Source organism: Amblyomma maculatum, chromosome 4, assembly GCF_055883805.1.
Source record: "Amblyomma maculatum isolate TAMU_Amacu chromosome 4, ASM5588380v1, whole genome shotgun sequence".
Taxonomy (NCBI): domain Eukaryota; kingdom Metazoa; phylum Arthropoda; class Arachnida; order Ixodida; family Ixodidae; genus Amblyomma; species Amblyomma maculatum.
In genome coordinates, this window is record NC_139347.1 from 49370795 (window position 1) to 49392403 (window position 21609).

At 47.1% G+C, this 21609-nt stretch overlaps 1 protein-coding gene across 1 annotated transcript in view; it reads right to left on the minus strand.

The window, feature by feature from the left end:
• The window catches only part of LOC146190952 (uncharacterized), an 80167-nt gene that overhangs the window by 33884 nt on the left and 24674 nt on the right, over window positions 1-21609 (minus strand). Inside the window, exon 3 of the mRNA XM_084601354.1 lies at window positions 5305-7350. Within this exon, the coding sequence (XP_084457480.1) occupies window positions 5312-7066 (1755 nt within the window). The 5' untranslated portion in view covers window positions 7067-7350 and the 3' untranslated portion in view covers window positions 5305-5311. The remainder of the gene's footprint in view (window positions 1-5304; window positions 7351-21609) is intronic.

A 21609-nucleotide genomic window follows, 5' to 3' on the forward strand; every position in this document is an offset into this window, starting at 1 on the left:
GACATTGCTCATCAAAGCCATGTGTAGTGCAGTAGATTGGCTTTAAGCTTCTGATATGTTGCCACATGTGCTGTGCCCGAAGGAGTCAAGACCTAGTCACGATAGCAGAACGACATTACTGATAGTCGACAGCATTGTTTTCGTCGAAAGCATTCCGTGGTAACACAACTACTAGAAACTGTCCATGCTCTCGCAGCAACATTAGACAGAGGTAGTCAAGTAGACATACTTCTAGATTTTGAGAAAGCTTTTGATCGCGTGTGCAATCAAAAATTATTTACAAAACTGAACCCTATCTTTAAAAACGATTCACTGCTTTCATGGCTAGCGGCATATCTTTCATTCCGAAGTCAAACTGTATTCATTGACGGAATCAGTTCGAATTCCGTGCCTGTTGAATTCGACGTTCATCATGATACCATCCTGGGACCATTACTTCTTTATTACGAGATTTCCAGCCAGAACGATCAGGTGCTTTTAGATATGCCCTTCAGCAAAATTCAGGTCTGGTCCAAAATTTGGCAAATGTGCACGAAGTATAAAAGAACAGTAGCTATGATTGTGACACGAAAAGTCAATCCACCGAAGTTCTCCTGCACCATCGATAACAACACCTGATCTGAGGTAATGAATTACAAATATCTAGGTGTCATAATCACATCAGATTTAAAAAGGAATGACCACATAACGTACGCTGTAAATAAAACTGTGAGGCGGTCTGGATATTTAGGTCTAAATCCCCGGCAGAAATCAGGCTACTTGCCTACAAATCTTTCATTAGGCCAGTTTTAGAATATGTGACAGTTGTTTCGGATCCGCACACAGAGCTCAATATCACCACACTTGAATATGTCCAGGTAAATATGTCAGGTTCATATACAATTCATATTCCAAGAAAGATAAAAAATGTTCTATTTCACCTACCCCAACCAACTTGGCATAAAAAAGAACGCATATTTTCATTCAGTTCCTCATCGACAAACCTATTATTTTCATTCAGAGAAGGTGAGCGAGTTTTTGTGCAGAACAAATATCCCCAAAGCCTCATCAGCGTCATCATCATCATCGTCGTCGTCGTCATTATCATCATCATCCTGACTATACCCACTACAGGGCGAAGGCCTCTCCTATATTTCTCCACTTAACCCGGTTCTGTGCTAGCTGCATCCACTTGACCCCTGCGAACTTCTTAACCACATCCGCCCACCTAACTTTCTGCCGCCCCCTGCTACGCTTTCTTTCCCTTGGAATCCAGTTTGTTAGTATCCTAAGCGACCATCGGTTATCCTTTCTTCGCACTACATGTCCTGCCCATGCCCATTTCTTCGTCTTAATTTCCACTAGAATGTCGGTAACCTGAGTTATTTCTCTGACCCACTCTGCACGCTTCCTATCTCTTAATTTTACCCCTACCATTTTTCGTTCCATAGCCCTCTGGGTTGTCCTCAACTTAAGTAGAACTCTCTTGGTTAGCCTCCACATTTCAGCCCCATAGGTGAGTACAGGTAAGATGCAGCTGTTATTTACTTTCCTCATTAGCGATACCGGTAAGCTGCTAGTCATAATCTGGGAGTGCTTGCCAAATGCGCTCCATCCCAATCTTATTATTCTTGTTATTTCCTCTTCATGGTCCGGATCTGCGGTTACTACCGGTCCTAAACAGACATATTCGCCTACTACTTCCAGTACTTCGCTACCTAATGTAAACTGCTGTTCCTTTCCGAGGCTGTTGAACATTACCTTAGTCTTCTGCATATTGACTTTCAAGCCTACCTTTCCATACTTTTTCTGTCTAGGTCACCAATCATTATTTGCAGTTCAACCCCCGAGTTACTTAGCAAGGCAATGTCATCAGCAAATCGCAGATTACTGAGGTATTCTCCATCTACCCTTATCCCTAACTGCTCCCATTTCAAGTCTCTGAATACTTCCTCTAAGCAGGCTGTGAATAGTACTGGAGAGATTGTGTCTCCTTGCCGAACACCTTTCTTTATGGGAATTTTGTTGCTTTCTTTATGCAGAACTATGGTTGCTGTGCAGCCACTATATATAGCTTCCAGCACTTTCACGTACGGCTCGTCTACCCAAAGCCTCATTTTTCCTTAAAACTACCCATACTTGGAACGACCTAACGGTAAATAGGGTTGGGCAATCGACGCTATCGCCATTTTTTAGTGCATTCCGTGACAGAAAGCGGGGTTTCCCATTGTCATACCGTGGTGTTTACACCTCACATTGTTTATTTCTTTTTGCGCTGTGCGAGTGATATATGTTCCTTTTCTCGTCGTCCTTCGCAAGACAGCATGTATATTGTATTCTCGAGAACTGTATCCTTCTATATCCCCCCCCCCCCCCCTTCCTGTCTAAAGCCTGACATTCAGGCTGGCAGTATGAAATAAATAAATAAATAAATAAATAAATAAATAAATAAATAAATAAATAAATAAATAAATAAATAAATAACACATTATGTGTTTTCTCGTGGGTAATGCTATGCATTACCTAAAAAAATTGAACATATAAAAACGAAAAAAAAAAAGGTCGGCATGTTTTAAGGCCAGCGAAACCAATGATCGTGCGAAAGCGATACAATGCTCCGGTTAACAAGAAAATCTGGTTTCAGAGTTGCAGTAGTCGGCGCAAGAGAAAAACGATAATTATGCCTTTTACAGTGGTAGTTTGCAAAAAACATGGCTAGGCACTGATTGCTTGACGGGTTGTGTGACATTACGGAAATCTGCGACATGGGCGAGTTGGAAAGAGCTGCCAATTATGGCAGCTTCATTGCGACAGAAGGGTTTGGTGGGAATTGAGCCCGGGACCTTTGGATTCCTAGTCAGACACTATATCCCTCGGCCATGTAAGCACGTCCGTGAAGCTTGGTTAGAGCGGGGCTTTACATGTCAGACGTGTCTTCCACATAATGCGGGAAAGTACGACGACATGCTAATGGGTGCGTGTTAGATAATAGAGGTCCAAATTTTGAGTACACGTAGTTAATTAATTGAGTAACAAAGAGCATGTACTGGCTAGCTCAATTTGACAGGGAATGATCAGTTTGCTCGAAATGAATTTATTCGCTATTTGCAGAATAACGTTACTAATAACTTTCGATTGTTATACGCTAGGAATTCCAGATAGCAAAGACAAAGAATTGTGCTTGTCACATCTAGTTACGCAGTAATCATTAGTTGACTGCAGAAACTTGATCACTTTCAAATTGAGCTCAACGATTTATGCAGGCGTCCGAGGAGCCGCCGCGAACAGGAACCATTGACGCTGCTTGCCCTAGAAAAACGTTTCCCTATACGCCCCCCCCCCCCGCCCCTCCTCCTGTGTCACGCACCCCTGGTACTGCTATCACCGCAAAATAGTAAAAAATAAAAAATGCTAGCCCGATGGCTATGATATGTATTCCGGTTATATTATTCTCAGCCAAGCTAGCATCTCGCACCTGCGAACCCTCCTGAACAGAGTGTCGGGTGACATCGCTCGCTCAGTGCGCTTCAATGCGCAACTGTTTCGCCAATGCGAACAAAGCACGCAACACTGCACCCCGTAGCAGAAGCAAGGTAGGAGCGCCGCGCGTCGGCCGAGTGCCACCGGGGCGTCGGGCGCCGCCTCCTACGCTACCCAGTGACGGGGCGATGTGGACGTCACTCGGAGGAAAGTGGCCGCGCTACGGCCGAGTCTCGCGCGCGCGTTCAACGAACTGCGTGAAGCGCATTGCAGAGTGGGCCGTCAAGTGCGCGCCGGAGCGGCCGTTGCGAGAGCCGGGGCCGCGCAGTGAATACTAACGCGGTTCACCGCAATCTACCAGTCCGGGAAGCGAATCGCGTAGGCACATAAACGGGGGTTCTGTCGGTCGGTGCAGTTTCTTTCTATCAGACGTGACGCGCACGTTTTGCAGCGCGTAAATCTTGTTTGCGCACCGTCAGCAGCGGCGGTTATGATTTATACATGGTCCCTCGTAAAAGACACCCGGGCCGAATGCGGCAACGGCGCGCTTCGCCTGGCGATGATCCTGTGGGCTCAAGAAGCGGCAGTGCTCTATACGATCGCTGCGGAAATGTACTACTTTCAGAAACAAAGTATCTAGACGCACGTCTGTTGGTTTTGGGTGAGAAGCGAGATGGCAAGTACTAATTTTCTTATTTCGCTGGCACAAATGAGAGAACTTGAGTCCGAATTACTCGCCCACAAATATAGTCCGGAACTACTGGATGCTAAGCAGGCTATTTGCTTTAGTTGCCGTACTCCTGTTGCAAGGACTTTTGTCCCAAATACTACTCGCCACTGTGCCAGAGCGATCGAAAACATTCCATACTGGTTTTCTTTTTTTTTTTTTGTCTTTTTATTCGAAACTGGAGCACTATTTAGCAGCGTAAAATCGGTGGTATTAAACCATCCGACTCAGCTCACTACAGGTGTCTTTTAACGTTTCCCTAAATAAAAGTGCAAACATGGTGTTATCGCATTCGTTACCAAGCTAAATAATAATCTTGCATTCCTAGAGCACAACCTAAAACTAACCTTTTAAGAATGTGTAAAACATGTCTACAGCTAGCCTATGCAGGGTGCTAGGACTGTCTACGACAACCCTAAAAGCATCGCGGACTTAGCGTGTCACGAGCTATCGCTGCCATGAGTAGCCATCCAGTTGATAAACCTTCTTGCAACTCGCGTAGCAGGAGCTAATACATATACAGCTATAGTTTAAATTTGGAGCTCTTTTTGTCCCAAACACTATGTGTGTACAACAGACTCAAGGATATTAGCGTTGCTGGATAGTTGCCTATACTATGTGCCATCTCTCGATAGAGGTTAGTACAAAACGGTTCCCTTCCTCATGTTTTGCGTAAATTCGGTTGTACACAGGCATAATAAAGAACGAGGTCTACCACCATATGATAAGGCAGCAGCATATTAAAAGGCAACGGCAAAACGCGAAGCGACGACTTTTGAGGCGTGGAAGTTCATACCTCATGCATTTTATGTCTTTGGAGATAGATAACGCTGCTATCTTTTGCCGAAGTTTAGAAGGTAATTCAGCCCTAAAAGTAAATACCGCTTCTCTCTTTTGGCACTCAAAAGATCAGCTTTAACGTGCCATGCCATAAAAATTTCCTGCTGCATACATACAAGCCCAAGAGGTCGTAATCTCCTCAACTACGTCGTGTAAAAGCCCTTGGCTCTACAAGAATTTTATTTATTTACAAGCCACTTCCTATTTTTAGATATCTGCACCTCAGCGGCAGTAGCAAAGCCTTCAGAAACAACATAGATGTCACGTGCTGCACTCACCGACATGTCAGTCTAGGATGTCCGTCTCGTACTCTCGTTCGTCGCCGAGGCCCTCGTCCGGCGAGTCGCGTGCGCCGGGCGACAGCGGGTTGGCCACCAGGCCAGGGGGCCTTTTTCTAGTTGCGCACACCTGTTCGTGCCTGGGCGTTCCAGCAGACACTCGCAAGGCGTCCGTCACCACGTCACCGTCTTCCTTGGCCCCGCGACACGCGCGCAAAGTCCGGTACTCGCCGCGCAACACGGCGGCCACGATGCCCGACTTGGTGCTGGGCGCTGGTGGCTTCTTGGAGGCGCTCAGCAGCGGAGCTGGGCTGCCTGACTGCTCCTCCGCTTGTAGGCTGCCGGCGTCCGATGAACGCTGCTTGGACTCGAGCAGCAGGGACTCTATCCGCATCTGGGTCTCCTTGGCGGCGGCGCCGCGCGCTCCTCGGGCTGGCCGGCGCACGGCCAGCAGGCAGGCGGACGCCGCCACCAGTGCAAGTAGCAGCAGGAGCCCCAGCACGATGCCGCCGATCTCGGGGGCTGAAAGCGCTGCCAGGTCGGCCGAACGGGGCCGCACGATGAGTGTCACGTTTGCGGTCTGGTTACCGGCACGGTTGGACGCCGCGCACAGGTACCGTCCGCTGTCCTTGAGCATCACATTAATGATGGTGAGCGTGCTGGACTGCTGGCGGCCGTTCTGGTGAGCGCGCAGCAAGTACATCTGGCGCCCGAAAGACATGAGCGAGAGGTTAGCGATGGTGCGACTCCGCCACAGCCACCGAACATTAGCGGCCGGGAGAGAGTCAATGTCGCACTGGAGCGTGGCGTTCTCGCCTTCCACAGCACCCACGCGAAGTTCAGTGGCCGTTATCCTGGGAGCACACGCGAAGTCGTCCGGATCTAACTGCGACCAGAGGTGGCGAGCGAGCCTGGGCGGCCCCTCACAACGCGGCGGCACCGAAAGAGGAACGTTGTGCCGTTGCATCCACTGGCGCAGGCTGCGCAGGCTGCAGTCACAGTGCCACGGATTGTCGCTTAGGTCCAACGAGTGGAGCGGGGGTAGCTTTAGGCCATCCGGTGGCAGAGAGCGCAGCCGATTGCCGTCCAGTCGAAGCACTTCGAGCGACTGCAGGTCGGCGAATACGTCCATCTCGAGCCAAGCCAGCTGGCACCGACTGAGCTCCAGGGAGACGAGGCTGTGCAGCCCGCGGAAGCTGTGGCCTCCGAGCCTTTGGATCGGGTTGGCGCTCAACTGAAGTCGGCGCAGCAGCGGGCAGTAAGGGGCCAGCTTGGGAACGGCCGTGAGGAAGTTGTGACTGAGGTCGAGCTCAACGAGGTTATTGAGCCCTCGGAAGGCATCGTCCGCCATCAGGACGATGCCGCAGCGTGAGAGGTAGATCCGCTGCAGGTGCACCAGGCGCGCCTGTTGGAAGTGGCCGCCAGGCAGCGTCTTGAGGATGTTACCCGTGAGGTTGAGTACTTGCGTATCTCCGGGAAGGTGCTGCGGGACGCTGCCCGAAAGACCCGCGCACTCAGCGGTACGCTTGCCACCACTCCACTTGCAGCTGCAGACCGACGGACAGCTGTGGGGCGCCTGGGTTGGCGTGCCGCCGGCACCCGCCACAACAGCAGCTGCCATGACCAAGTAAAACAGGTATTTTGGAGCAAATGTTCGCCACCGGAAAACCCGGGGCATTGTGGACAAGCTCCTATCAAGGAGCTCCGCGCGCCGAGGCCACCGATGGAACACGCGGCCCAAGCTGGTCACATGCCCCTGCATCCGCTGTCAGCTGCCCCGGTCACCGAAGGTAAGGGCTCGACACCTCGTGCGGTGCATGGCCGACCGTCCTGCAGGCGGCCGCATTTACTGCCGTCGCTGGTGTGCGACGGAGTATGCACGCTGCGGTGGTATGTGAAGCACTCTTGCTTGCGTTGTCCCAGGCCGAAGATGCGAACTGGTGCATCGGGTAGACGCTGTGGATATCCTTAGCATACTGAAGCAGTGTCACTCCGTAACGGGAATTTATGACGTGGCTCTGTTTTCAAAAGTATCCCCGCTGAAACCTGCAAAAGAAATACACGAACAGTAAGGACGCCGCCAGATATTTACAATCATAAACTGGACACATTGCCTCATTATGATGCACTTTCTACCTTTCGATGATGTCTGTGTTTGTAAATCTATAGTATATAAGTTAGAAAATAATTCAAAGAAATACCATCGTTGTTTGCGTGCAATAACATATATACTGTACGCCGAGCATACAACCAACACTGCTGTCTATCTTAGAGGTGCCCAAAACAGCCTTAGCGATACAGTTTCCGTATGCCTAGTATGTGAAAGAATGTCGATGTAAGATAACCTTCCTGCAAAAATTTTTTAAATGCGGCATTTGGAAGCAGAGTTATTTGCAATCAAATTTTGAATATCTGCGCCTTCGCGGCTTTCCTCCTCTTTTCAACTTTTTAGCGCGCGCAAAGGCTGGCCCTCCTCCAAGGCCTCGCCCACTGACACGTCACAACTGACGCATCTGCGCGTTTACTTTTTTTGCTTAGCGCCACACGCCGCAACTTCCGTTTTGTCGCGCTTGCTTGCCGACGCGCCGCCGGGGGCCTCTTGTCGTCTGCTTCATCGTCATCGCCCTTCGGCAAGAACTCGCAAGTTTTGTTGCTACGCTATACATCCCTGGCGTTGACCTCACCTTCGATTTTGTGTTACGTCGTGTGCGCGACGGGTGCAGAACAGTTCTGGGCTAGACTGGTCACTCTCTTGAGTTCGCGAAGGCAGTTATCGAAGCGCTGAATTGTTGTTGTTGACGGGACATGAGCGGGAGGTCGTTACAGTGTGCAGTCCCTGGCTGCGAAGGTATTGCTAGTGACGGCAGGAAAAACATTATGCATCAAGTGCTTCAAAACGCCAACCTCCGGAAACAGTGGCTACAAATCATCGGATAGCCAGCATCGGTGAAGACAGCGTTTATCTACGTTTGCTTTACCCGGATATGTGGTTCGCGATTTGGGGATCCCAACAAGACTGAGTCTGCGTGAAGGAGCGGTACCAACGGTGTTTATTCCAACCCTGCCGGTAAGTGTAAAATGAAAAAATTATGATAATATTAGCTTTAGACGCGTTATCACAGTACAGAGTGGATTGTTTTTTTTAACTCAGGCGATCTTGCTCGGCGTTGTGGCATGCATATAGCAAGATTTGTCATGATCACTGTGAACTACACTGCTCAAAATAAACCAGTGGCGAGCTTACGATGGGTTCTTTTTTTTTTAATGTTATGCTAGTCGACCCCACGCACCAATGCACCCATATAAGCCGTATGCTATCATCGTCGGGGTTCAGCAGCGGATTCTTCAACGGCGTGTACTTCTGGGGGTCGAGTCCCATCTCGGTACTCATTCGCCGAAGTCGCTTTTCAAGCTCGGGGTCCATAATATCCGTACCGCAGCAAGGGCATGAGATGTTAGCGAAAGACTAGAAATTCAGAATCGAGATCGCAGAGAGCGGTCTTCCGGGCGTTGCGGAGGGAAACTTTCTCGTGCACCTTGCCCGAACCTTGAAACCTCCGTGTTTAGGTTCCTCTTGCTTTTGACTATATGATGCCCCTTCGTGAAAGATAACGATCGATTGTAAAGAAAAAAAAAAAAGGAAGGGGATGAGGAGAAGGGGACTGCGTAGTTGTGCGCTGTGGTGTAGTTTGTCAGCCGCGGTTCGGCGTCAGCTGACTGCAACGGCGAACACGCGCGCCGACAGGAAGTAAACAAACTCTGTTCGGTGCCCGATTATTATCGCAGCATGACTCCCACCCTGTAGTTTTTTTTTTTTTCTTTTTTCTTTTTTTTAACGCCGTGTGGTGTTTGTACAGAGCGCACCCTGAAATGTCGCGCGGATGGAGCCGCGTCCAAGTTTACCAACCGAGGCGGCCAGGAATTAGAAACACGTGAAAACCGAGATGGGCGTTGATAAGAAGAAAGAGAAGAAAGTCAGGAATGAAGAGATGGAAACAGAAAAAAAAAAAAGTGCCAAGAGGCTTTACCCTTCAGCAGGAGGGGAAGGGGGGGGGGGGTCGGGAATGAAACGTTATCACTCGCGTGAAAAGGCTTAGTCGCTCAAAGTTGTGTCTCTTTATCCCTAAGCGATCAGCTGCCGATCGGAAGTGTAAGAGTTGGTTTTGACAGGAGCATAGACAGGAGTTATGCACAACTAGATTTTTCCTGTGGAAAGGAGGGGGGGGGGATTAACCGCAACAAGGGAAGAGGACTTCTCCAAATGGCTCACCGACAGCAATAAGAGCAAGAGCCTTCTCCGGTTCCTAACGGAAAATAATTTGCACGGGTTCTTATAATATGCCTTATGGCAAGCTTGCGTAATAAAAAAAGAAAAAACAGCGCGCGAATGCAGTAGTACAACGATCGAGTGACACAGTTCGGCACAATGTTACAAGTGGCTCACAAATGCACATTTATTTTTGTCCCAGCTTTTCCAGGAACAGCGGATGCAGATCATCAGCCAGCTGGATGGAATGGAAGTGGACCTCGCAGGAGATGGCGTTGCGACTCCCCGGGCTACAGCACCAAGTACTGCACGTACAACGTTGTTATCATTCAGACTGACCATATTCTACAATGGGAAGAGGTAAGAATAGGAGAGGTAAGCCAATGCTGCGATATGAAAATTGGCAAGCTGCCATTCATATTAACTGTGTGAAGTCAGCTGCAGTGCCCAATAGTGCGAGCATGGGGCCTGGCCTCAACTTAACGAGTCTCACTGCAGTCTTTAACAAAAGGCGACAATTTCTGCATATTATTAGGAGAAATTATTTTCAGCCTCACCAAGAGTGCCCTTGGCAAGTGCTGCTTGCATGTCTATACATAAAAAGAATCAAATTAATCATTATATAATACAAACAATTGAATTACAAAATGTTTTATCGTTGCAAACCATTGATGAAGAGGTACATTTGCTGACATATATTATTATGTAATGAGTTTTTAATTTCATCTATCTACAGACCACCACCCAGCTATCTGGACATATTGCAAGAGCAGCAAATCGCCCATACAGCACTACTTTGATGCTTGGTGCATTACTAAAGATGCATGCAGTTGCTTGCTTTAATAATTAGGGCGAATACATGGTAATAACAATATTCTATACTGCGTTTAAGAAGTTGGAAGCTGTGAGCAGGTCAAAGGGCTGTGAAGCAATAGAACCATGGATCCAGACAATCACAAGTCTATGTTGCTGCCCTGGGCCAGGGTAATGGTGACCTGATCATCAGCATGTAGCAGCCTGTTGAACCACATATGCGATAAGCGTGATGGCCATGATAGACCATACATCAAATGCCTGCATTACCTCCTTGCAAACAGGCAATGGATGAGCAGAGGTAATCTGTTTTGTATAGTTTTTTTTTTTGTAAAGTTTTCACTTTGATGTTGTTTGGAAGGTGCACGGCTCACACTTGTGGCATTTGTCAACCAATGATAAATTTAAGAGATAGGTAATGCAAATAGAACTTCACAGAAAAAACTTTGTATACATTCGCACATAACAGGAAGTTCACATATGACATAGCTGAGAAAGAAACCCCTAATGAAGTGAAGAAACAAAATAATGTAAATGTGAGTGCTGAGACTGCAAAATATTTTAATACTGAGGCAGCTTGGTTATAGTATGGAACACAAATACAATGGGATTTTCCATACTGTCCTATACTGACAATTTTAAAGAAGACAAAGTGTAGCATGTTTGCTCGACAACATCTCTTAGATTTCTTTTCACCGTAATATAGTAGTACAAGACCTGGGGTGTTTTTGAGAATATGATGCTAAAACTGTTTTCAGCTGCAATGCAGCAGCTGTAAGCAGGTTCAGCATCTACGATTGACTAGAACACACACCAACACTGCAACTCATGAGCCAAATATTTATAAATATTTTTTATGTATATATTTTTAACAGATTCATGTGCTTTCAAGAAGCTGAACTCCATTCTGAAGAACTCCCAGTTTTTGATTGACACTCAACAACTGTCTCTCAAAGCCCAAACATCTTCCCTTGAATCTTTTCACAACTTTGTCATCAAGTTTGCTCCCAAATTGCATACTCGGATGGTGGGATGCAAGTAAGGTTTGTTGAATGAAAGAGAAGACTAAGACATTATTTTTCCCTCCAGTGTGACTATGTAGTCCAACTTTTCCGCATGGCATGTGCAAACAATAAGTCCTTGCATGAAGCTTTTAATGTATGTACATAATATTGTCATTATAAAAGGAACAGAGACCATAGGAAATAGAACACAGTGCGAAAAAGAAAACCAGAAGTTCATATCATTTGCTCCATTTCCTTTTGCTCCTTTTGATTCTTCAACTTGCAAAGCAGCCCATTGGAACTTGCAACTAAGCAGATTGCTTTTAGTTCGTGCTATGGAATAGCCCTGGAGGGCTGAAAAATTGCTTTGTGACCAATTTCAAGCACCTCAAAACAGTCATTCTCATGGTCTAGTGCTGAGGTTTAGAGAAAAAAAGTTCAAAGGTTTTTTTTTTATTTTTTTAATGTGAGGAGGGGGAAGCTGCTGTGTTACTGGACGCATTTGGCGCCTTCTTTTTATGGAAGTTGGGCTTGACTTCAGTCTCCTTAGTGCAGTGCTTGATCTGGAGCTCTCATGTTATCAGGCCAGGTAAAATGAGACCTTACAATTGCGATTCACAGGAGTCGACCCTGACATCTGCCAAAAAAAGTGCCCTCCACGTAACTCAATCCCAACTTCTGCATTAATTAGGCACTCAATGCACCTTATGTGCCAGCTGCCACAATCCTTCCATCCTGATAGTAAATACACTGCTGTAAAATTAGCTGAACTTATCTTGTGTCTTTCTTTTCGAAACGTGGAACACTTCCATGTCAAAGGTAGTTATCATACATTTGGAGGAGACTGCAGTGCACACTTCTGACATTCAAGGATGCTTCATATATTATGGTAAAAACATATTTGGTAGAATTAGCTGAACTTATCTTGTGTCTTTCTTTTCGAAACTTGGAACACTTCCATGTCAAAGGTAGTTATCATACATTTGGAGGAGACTGCAGTGCACACTTCTGACATTCAAGGATGCTTCATATAATATGGTAAAAACATATTTGGTAGAATGGTAGCAGCCCGCCGGGGTGGTGCAGTGGTAAGACGCCCGACTACTGTGCCGGAGTACCCGGGTTCGATCCCGACCTCGGCGGCTGCGTTTCGATGGAGGCGAAACGAAGAGGCGTCCGTGTGCTGTGCGATGTCAGCGCACGTTAAAGATCCCCAGGTGGTCGAAATTACTATGTAGCCCTCCACTACGGCTCCTCTTTCTCTCTATCCACTTTCACTCCCACCTTCCCCCTTCCCTTACGGCGCGGTTCAGGTGTCCACAGCTACAAGTGTGACAGATACTGCGCCTTTCCCTTCCTGTGAACCATTATTATTTTAATGGTAGCACTAGCCATTCTGTAATTCCCTTCCGTGGAAAAAGTGAGACAGGAGGCTATAGACGTACTGCACAGACCACCAAGGGTCCTCATTGAAAGTAATTGCTGTTATATTAGAATAGGCAGATGGGATGAGATAAAGAACAGCGCACCAGGAATACATACAGACAGAAATGACATGAGCTGAGACACTGCAATGACACAAAGTTGAGGGCGAGCATGGAGGGCTGGCTGGAAAAACACCTTGTCTCTCTTTTGTGCTCCTCATCTTAGTGCAGTCCCAAGACAAAGGTAGTTGTTAAAGAACTGGAAGTTATCAGCGCAAGTTTCCGACCCCTCTAGAACCCTCTCGAATGTTCCGAAGCTAATGTATTGAAACTGAAAGAATGCTCAAGGTTCACTTGATCACTTGGACTAATGATGATTGCTAGAATACCACAGCAGGGAGAACACGGGTGATCCACGATATGAAGTTGTATAGCCTATGTCATACATTCATTTTGCTGCTTGAAGATCATTGCATCACATTTTTAATTTGATATAAAGGCGCTGGATATAGAAGCTAAAACAGAAGCAATCTCTGCTGCAGTGATGTGAATATAATGCATAATGGTTTCTTATAGTAGCCTCTTCTTGGTATAATTTTGCTAGTAGGCAACAAGAAACACATTTTTTTTTTAAAGTATGAGAAATTCATTCATATTTACCTTCTTATTAGGTCACATCTGGCTGTTATCCACTTCAATGAAAATTCTTCTAAGCTCCAGGCACAGAAAAAGAAAGGAGAGGACGGCTGGAAAGTGAAAAGGGCAAAATCAAGAAAAGGACATTTCAGTGCCGCTTCAGTGAAAATGGAGCATACTTTTTTTAAGTTAAAACTTCGTTTTACTTATATTATTACACAAAAAACTAAGTGAACTGTTGCAATCACGATGGCTATTTCACGCAGCGTACGTCCAGAGGCTCCTCCAGGATGCGGAGAAACGGTCTCAGGGCTCTTCACACAGAGACACAGCTGTAAGCATAGCTTCAGAGCGCCACCTTAAGGCTGCCTATGAAAGACCGTCAAAAGAAGTAATTGCTGCACACAGGCAGAGATTTGAGCTTCATTATGACTATTCAATTGCACAGCACAACTGTCAGTATACTTAACCCAAATGCTCAACAGACTGGCAACAGCGAGGCACAGCATTGGCCGCTGGAGCCAAAACAATTGTTTAATATGTTTGCTGCGACTAACAATAACTGGAGCGCAGTTTCATATGACTTTTTTTTTTGTCGTAGTGAGTGCAGTCTTGTACCCATGTCTCTGTGTTTCGCTTCTGGCTGCGGCCAAGCAAACGTGCACACAAAGCATGTTGCTGTTTGCTTATCGCGGCAACTCCACATGCTGTGCGACCGCTCGCAGGCCCTTCAAGTATTGCATCAAAGCTGCCGCTTGAAACAAAAAGTAGGAAAGACAGAGTAACTGTGGGTTCAGGGTGTGTGTAAATTTAGATAGTGCATAATTATGCCGATCAGAGTTGTTCAGCTTCTTGAGGTCAAGCTGGAAGTAAATGGAATTAAAGTGAGCCGACTTCACAAGTGACCATGTCACATCTCTCTTTTCACAGGCTCGCCGTTCCGCATCCGTTAAGGTCCACAGTTTACAAGACAACAGTGTACTTGCGCTTATTATTATTATGTGGGCGATATAATACTGTGTTCTTAGCGATAATTTATACTGCTGAGCGACTAAGAAAGCACAACGCTTTGCTGCGGAGAGGTTTTTTTTTTTTTGTTTTTTTTTTTTTAATGACGTCAATTGTTTACCCTCAGGACATAATGGAATATGCTCTAGGACTTATCTAGAGAAATTCTGTAGGCCTTCTCTCGAAATAAAGTTGTTTTCTTTGTTTCTTCGGTGCCTCCTCATCACTGCACGTCATGTGAAACCTTGCAAGGGGCAGATACAGCATGCGAATGCTACGTGTTTACCGCGGCGTCTTGTATCTCACCGGCCTAACCGCTCAGTAGTTTGTGGTGAAACTGCACACGGAGCTTTGATATTGCGGTAACTTTTATTTGCTCGCAGTAAGTTAGGCACCTGTGAAACCGTTGCTTATCTGTGCGTATGTTCAAGCTAGTAAACACATTACTTACCAGCGTATGTTGTCGCCTTGACTTGATCCGAGGTGCGTATTTTGGTTTGGTGGACACAGGGACGGAGCAGCGGTTGCCTCCGAAATTTTGCTGCACTACGTAAGGCGCAGTGGATTGTGGCCCGACATTTAAAGCACCGACTTAATGTTGTAAACCTGTAAGCCGACTTCGAAGTTCATTTCGCATGGGCGACACAAGAAACGAGAACATTCACAGGCGGAAAGTGCCCCGCAAGTACACTGCAAGGAACTGAAACGAGATCGCCGCTCGCGACCGCGCCGCGATTGCCGTGGTGCCTGTGCGAAGGGCAAAGATGCGCGCGTGCGTGCGCGAGACCGGAAGTGCAGAAAAAAAAAGCTTTGCAAAAATGTTTCTGTCTACAAAACATCCTAATTTTCTTTCCTGATAATTAAAAGTTAAGCGTTTTTCGATTTTTCTGGCATAAGAGATAGTTTAATGGCTGTGTGACGTCGCAAAGAAGCAGACCAACAGTCATTCGAAAACGCATGCACGTAGCAGCGTTGCACAGAGGAGAAGGAGGACTGGCAAAAGTCGAAGGAAAGAACGCGCCAACTTTCGAATGGGATTGTGGGACCTGCACTGCGCGTAGACGTGTATTATTGCGTTCAAATGTGTATCGCAGCATAATCTAGCGACTGAGATAGTTTGTGAGGAGTGCTCGGGAGGTGTTTGTGGGCCCCTTTAAAACATAAAAATTAAGGATGTGGTTACGGCTGTGAAACATGAATGCTTCAGCGCTACCAGTTGAGAGATAAAATATTTTTCGCACATTTGGATTGGAAAACATTTATTGTCAGCAATGAGCGATTTGTGGGCGCTACACTTAATGTCTTTTTTTTTTTCTCGCAGTCGCATGGAGAGACAAATGTAAATGCGATGGTTCTCATGACTGTGGTAGTACTCTTAAGTGAATTCCGTACGAAAACAATCGCTTACACCAGCTGCGATAGCTAATTTATACACCTGTTGAAACCCGCCGGCTAGAGGGTATGAACTTTAAACCCGTATGAAGACGATAACACGAACAACCTTTGCAGGCAGGGGTGTTCGAAACTGGGCTCGTCCCGAATGGGCGCAGCGGGAGTTTTTTTTGGGACTGGGTGTCGCTTGCACCTATCTTTGAACAGCGGTGGGTTTCGAATATACTACCTGCCGCAGCCGAACTCACAAGGCACCTGAGGCACCCTTCGCATGTCCCTCTTCCCCATTTCATGCTCACCTAAGTGTGACGAGTGCATTTCCCTCTTTCCTCTTTGCCGCTATCAAACGATGCAGCTGTGCGGCTGACTCCCACTGCACAACACTACTGATGAGCGCGAAATGGAGCGAAACTCCGAAAGTTTATTTTGAAAGCGGGAAGTACGGTGCTCCAAAAATACTCCGGCTAATTCTGGTCTCGCTGCAGTCGTCGACTCTTTTGTTTGTTTGTATTTCGCGTTCGGTAACTTCGCACTGGAGATTCGATTAACAGTTCGTCTGGAACGGTTCATCGGCCTACTTCTGGAGCGTCCCACATGCTTCATTTGCCAGGCAGTGAAACGAAGCCCTACGTGCATAGCAGCGTTCTCGTTCGTTCTTTGCAATGACTATGTGCCTGTCGCCCACAAACCGCTTTAAAGAACAAAGGCGGCAAAGCTAAGCACTGACCCTCTACCTGCAGGGCACACGAGAGTGGAGTTGAGAGAGTTTTACGGTCCCTGAAAAAGCGTTTACGTGCTAGAAAAACGTCGACGAGGTTATAACCAGACGGGCGCACGTTGCAAAGCGACGCTATCACGTACACGACCTGTCTGCATAGTAAACCCCGCCACGCAGGGGGCTCTTAATGCAAGCGGGCAGGCAGCGACTGCCCGCTTTGTGCCCTTCCTCGGCTTCCTCTGCCGACGTGGGCGGCGATAGCATCCGGAGAGCTCTGGCGCGACGTGAAGAAAAACAGCCCCAAGAGCGCGCCACGCATGCACTTTGGATGAAGGTCGCGCTCGCCCGCCCGGTCCGTCGCCCCCTTCCACGCGTCGCCGGCACGCGGGGCAGCGACTCCGCTTCCACTGTCAATAAAACACGAGCTCTGCGCGATCAGCAGCGGTGCAGTCGGGAGCGCACTTCGCGTACGTGCGCTTAGACTGAGCGTCGGCGGGCGCTGGCGTGCGCCAACCGGATTCCACACCGGGCTCGTCCGTCTCGTCATCGCAGCCTGGGCGCCCTTCCCAGAATATAGCGCGCTTGCAGCGATTGGAAAACGAGGGAGGCGTAAAAATGCTAAAAAGGTTTGACGAGCGCAGAACGCAATGAGCGCTCCGACTACGCGTTTACACTCGCCTCTGCTCGAAACTGGTCTGCGTAGACGGCCCGCTTCAGCCGACAGAAGAAGGTAAAGAAAAAGAAAGTGGAAGCCAGGTTCACTGCGGCCTCCCTCCTTCCCATCACAATGGTCTTTTCTCGCCAGCTTTTCTACCGTTCCAATTTTCGTGCATTTCTTTCCGGATGAACTCCTCCAGTTGTTTCGCCTCTGTTACTGTAGCAGCTCCCTGGAAGCAACCTAGTGAAAACGACCTCCAGCACAGCCTTAGGCGACAAGCCGAGGACTTTTTTATGGCTCGGCACCGGGAGCTTCGGGCTGAGGCGGTTACGGGAACGAACCCCCCCCCCCCCCCTCCTCTTCCCGCCGCAGCAGTTTTCTCCGGCGTTTTGACCACGTCGGCTTTCCTTTCCTCTCGATTTTCTTCTCGCTATCCGTGATTTCTAGCAATCTTCGCTGTCACGAAAGCAAAGGAAATATGCCGCCTTCTCCTCTGGGGAAACCCTGGATTTATAACTGCTTGCCACTCCCGGCGCGTAAGTTCAGGGCGTGTTTCGACGGTGCGCCATTTCTTCCTTTTTGCGCTTCTGGCGGGTTTTAGAAGGGCTTTGCATGAGCCATCGACGCCGAAGCGAAAGCTCGTTTGCCTTTGTGGCAGCAAAGGAGACGGCGTTTAAAACTTCGTGTGATTGAGAGTTTGATGTTCGCTTTGAGCTCCAAGGGCTGAGCCCTTTGCTCTCGCGCCGAGCAAAACTCGATTCGCTGCAGACAGTATGTGCAACGTGCCTGCGATCGCTCCCCCGTGCATCCCCCTGCGTTATAGGTGGCAGTGAACGTAGGAAAGCGTAACGGGTGCTCTCCGTGCATATATATGGGAACTGAGTATCGAACGTACGCTTCCTTTCGCTAGAGGAGTTTTTAATGGAGCTCAGCTCTGACTTTTTAGAAACTTTCATCGTGTGGCCCTGTTTTATGACAGGCCGGTGCCTAACAGGCTTCGGGAGAGACATTACTTTCGCTGCTTGCTCGCTGCAGTAATCTTTTCATTGAGATGAATATGGGTTTGAGCGCAACCGGCTTCACAGATGAGAGTAGAGTTATTGCATACAAAAAGCAATGTTAGCCCAAGGGAGAAGAAATTATGACAGCGAGCGGCGTGCACCGTTCAATCCTCTTTTGTAGAATCATATTCCACATCCACCACATTGTCGCATCCCATTGTACATTACAATATGCATTATAAGCGGAATACAGTCGTCCACGAGAGGTTGCGGAACTGGCAGGCTCACCTGTTTAGTGATGTAAAAAAAAAGTAATTCTGGAAAAATATTCTAACACACCTCTCACCAAGAAGGAAGAAAAAAACTAATGAAGGGTACTTAAGACTTCCTACATGGTGTGAAAGCAAAAGCATAATTTTGTCATCGGGAGTTTATGTTTTTTGTGGGAATGTCTGTCATGAGCTAGCCTCCAACTTCAGGTGTATACAATGTACAACGAGTCATCGAATGACGCCACTGGAAGGCAGTACGATGAACGGGGGCGTCACAATTGTTAAATTAAAGTTGAGGGAAGACGTAGCTCAAACACACATATGTGGCCAGCTGGAATTCTGTCGCGATCTAGCCTGAAGCTTGATCAAGAGACGTATGCGACATGCGACGTGACAATGCATGACGTCACTACAAACGTTGTTCGAAGAACAGTTGCGTCATAATGTTGACACGAAAGCCCGCTGTGCGTCTAACGGTGGCGTCACAATCGGAGGTACATATACAGGTATATGTAGTCGGTTCGAATCATTATCGCTATACTGGTCTCCATCTTGACAAGCAGATGCATGCTAACTGGGAAATGGTCTGACACCGATCTTAACGGTGCAGAGAGAACGTTTACGTCACAATTTGTATAAGAAATCAAGCGATATAATTTGTATCGCTTGTTGCTGACGACATTCGCCAGACAAGTAAGATCTCTACCTTGGTAAATTACGCATGCCTTGGCAATGAGCTTGAATCGAGACGTTTTCTGGGTGAGGCACAAAATGCATAAGATACCGCTGTGAGCAGCACAGCAAGGAACAATGGAAGCCATTGAAAATTGACGAAGGCTTGCAGTTTGCCCCGCTGGGGTGGCACAGTGGTTACGGCGCTCGACTACTGTGCCCAGGGACGCGGGATCGAATCCCGGCCTCGGCAGCCGCTTTTCGATGGAGGCGAAAAGCAAAGCGCCCGCGGTGTACTGCGCGATGTCAGAGCACGTTAAACAACCCCAGGTGGTCCATATTTCCGGAGTCCTCCGCTACGGCGTCTCTCATCGCCTGAGTCGCTTTGGGACGTTAAACCCCACAAACCAAACCAAAGCTTGCAGTTTGATTAAAAGGGGTAGAATCAAAGTAAATCTTTAGATGCAGTGTGCACCATCCACCTATGTTTAACATTTACACTTCAATGAGGTATTCAGTTGTATTCGTTATCGTATTCTTCGTAGACGCACCTACATTATAAACCGAGAAGTTGTTTGCGACATGGTATGGACGTTACGCGAACGCGAGCTGACTAAAAAATAAAACGAAAACGCTGGATATATTGGGCGCCGCAAGCAATCATTTAGTCTCATTCTTGTAGTCTCGTTACTGTGTGCAGCAAGAACAGTAAATATATGAATCACATCCCGTGAAACTAATTGGTGGCGTAAGAAAGTGCCACATGAAGCAAGAGACAAACGTTTTATGGTGTTTGGACGCTGTTCGGAGTAGCAGGCTAAGAAGAAAATAAAATAATATTCCTACAAACGGGCGCTGTTACACAGACATCCACTATTATACAGGCACAACATTTAACATTATTCTACTGTATTTGTGTGACATTGTAGTGGAACTCAAGCAGAGTAATCTAGCATGAACAGGATCTCGAAGAGAGGAGAACCGTTGGTCGCTTAGGGTAACAATTTTGGATTTCAAGGGAAGGCGAGCGTAGAAGAGGTCGACATAAAGTTCATGAGCACATGAGCTCAAGACGTTTTCAAGGGTGACGTGGGTGCAGCTAGCACAAGACAGGCGGTAACAGGAGAAGCATGGGAGCGGCCATCACCCTGCAGTGGTTATAGTCCGGCTGATGATGATGACTGAGATTAACAAAAATAACAGCATCAAAACGACAGCAGTGATTGCCTGGAAGAGCGACATGAGGCCATTTAAAAGAAGCTGCTGGGATGGGCGTTACATATCCGGCAGGAGATGACAAAAGGGGCAATAGAGTGACCCCCTTTGAATTGATCGCCGTCTTTAGTGGACGGGGGCAATAATTACGAACGACGGGTATGACACGACACAGCATCGATGATTGAACGTCGCGGAGAGGCGCCCTTTATACACCGTTTAGTGGCTGATTTCAACCAGCAGCAAATTCATGGCATCGTATAGACGCGGGACATTTACGTCACAAAAAAACGACCATTACATTTGGTAGAGTTAAGTAACGTTTTATGCGTATTTCAAAACCAAACTTATTTTACCTTACACATACACTTACTGAGCTACTATAATTTACACCTTCGGGAATTCATCCCTAAATGTTATATAATTCAGAAGAACGTGCGCAAAATATGAATGTAAAGATGTTTTCAAATATCTTGCGTCTGCAATAAATGTATTTCCAAGTTCAAAAACACCTAGAAATTGCTACAGGATAAACAGTAAAGTTTGGCATGCCTATATAACAAAGACGGTTTTCAGGAAATGAGTGGCGCAGTAACTGCCTGAATTACGGCCGAAAGACACCACAATTTTGCCGTGAGGGAAGGCATAAAGATGAACCTAAAAGACAAGCATGAGGGGTGCCGTAATGGATGTCTCCGGAGTAACTACTAGCACCTGGGGAATTGTTAATGTGCACTGACATCCCACAGCACATGAATGTCTAGCGTTTCGCCTCCATCGAAACGCAACCGTCATGGTTATTGACACAACTCAATGCAAGAATAAGTCAAGAATAATAAATATGTACTCTCTTGCACGAAATCAGAGACCACGCGAACCGCTGCAATACTTTTTTTCTCTTTATAAAGATTGCACCTCAATGATTTGCTAGGAAAAGATGGCAAACATATTAGTGAGGCTGCCCTATGCAGAACTTGGGAACAACAAGTTCGCCGCCAGGAGCAGCTCGCCTGCAGTTTTGTCAAAATAGGTAGTCTCTTCATTTTTACGCAAGGGTGTCATATATAGATAGTATGAGCTTTGCTACGCTCATAAACGTCTTGTTTTTATTGCATAGCAAACAGAACTATTTTAATTCCACTGGTTAGAAAATGCCGCGTGGAAGAGTACAGCCCTTGCATGAAATGTGAATGCTAGTAAATTCAGTCTTGCATTTTATCCCAGC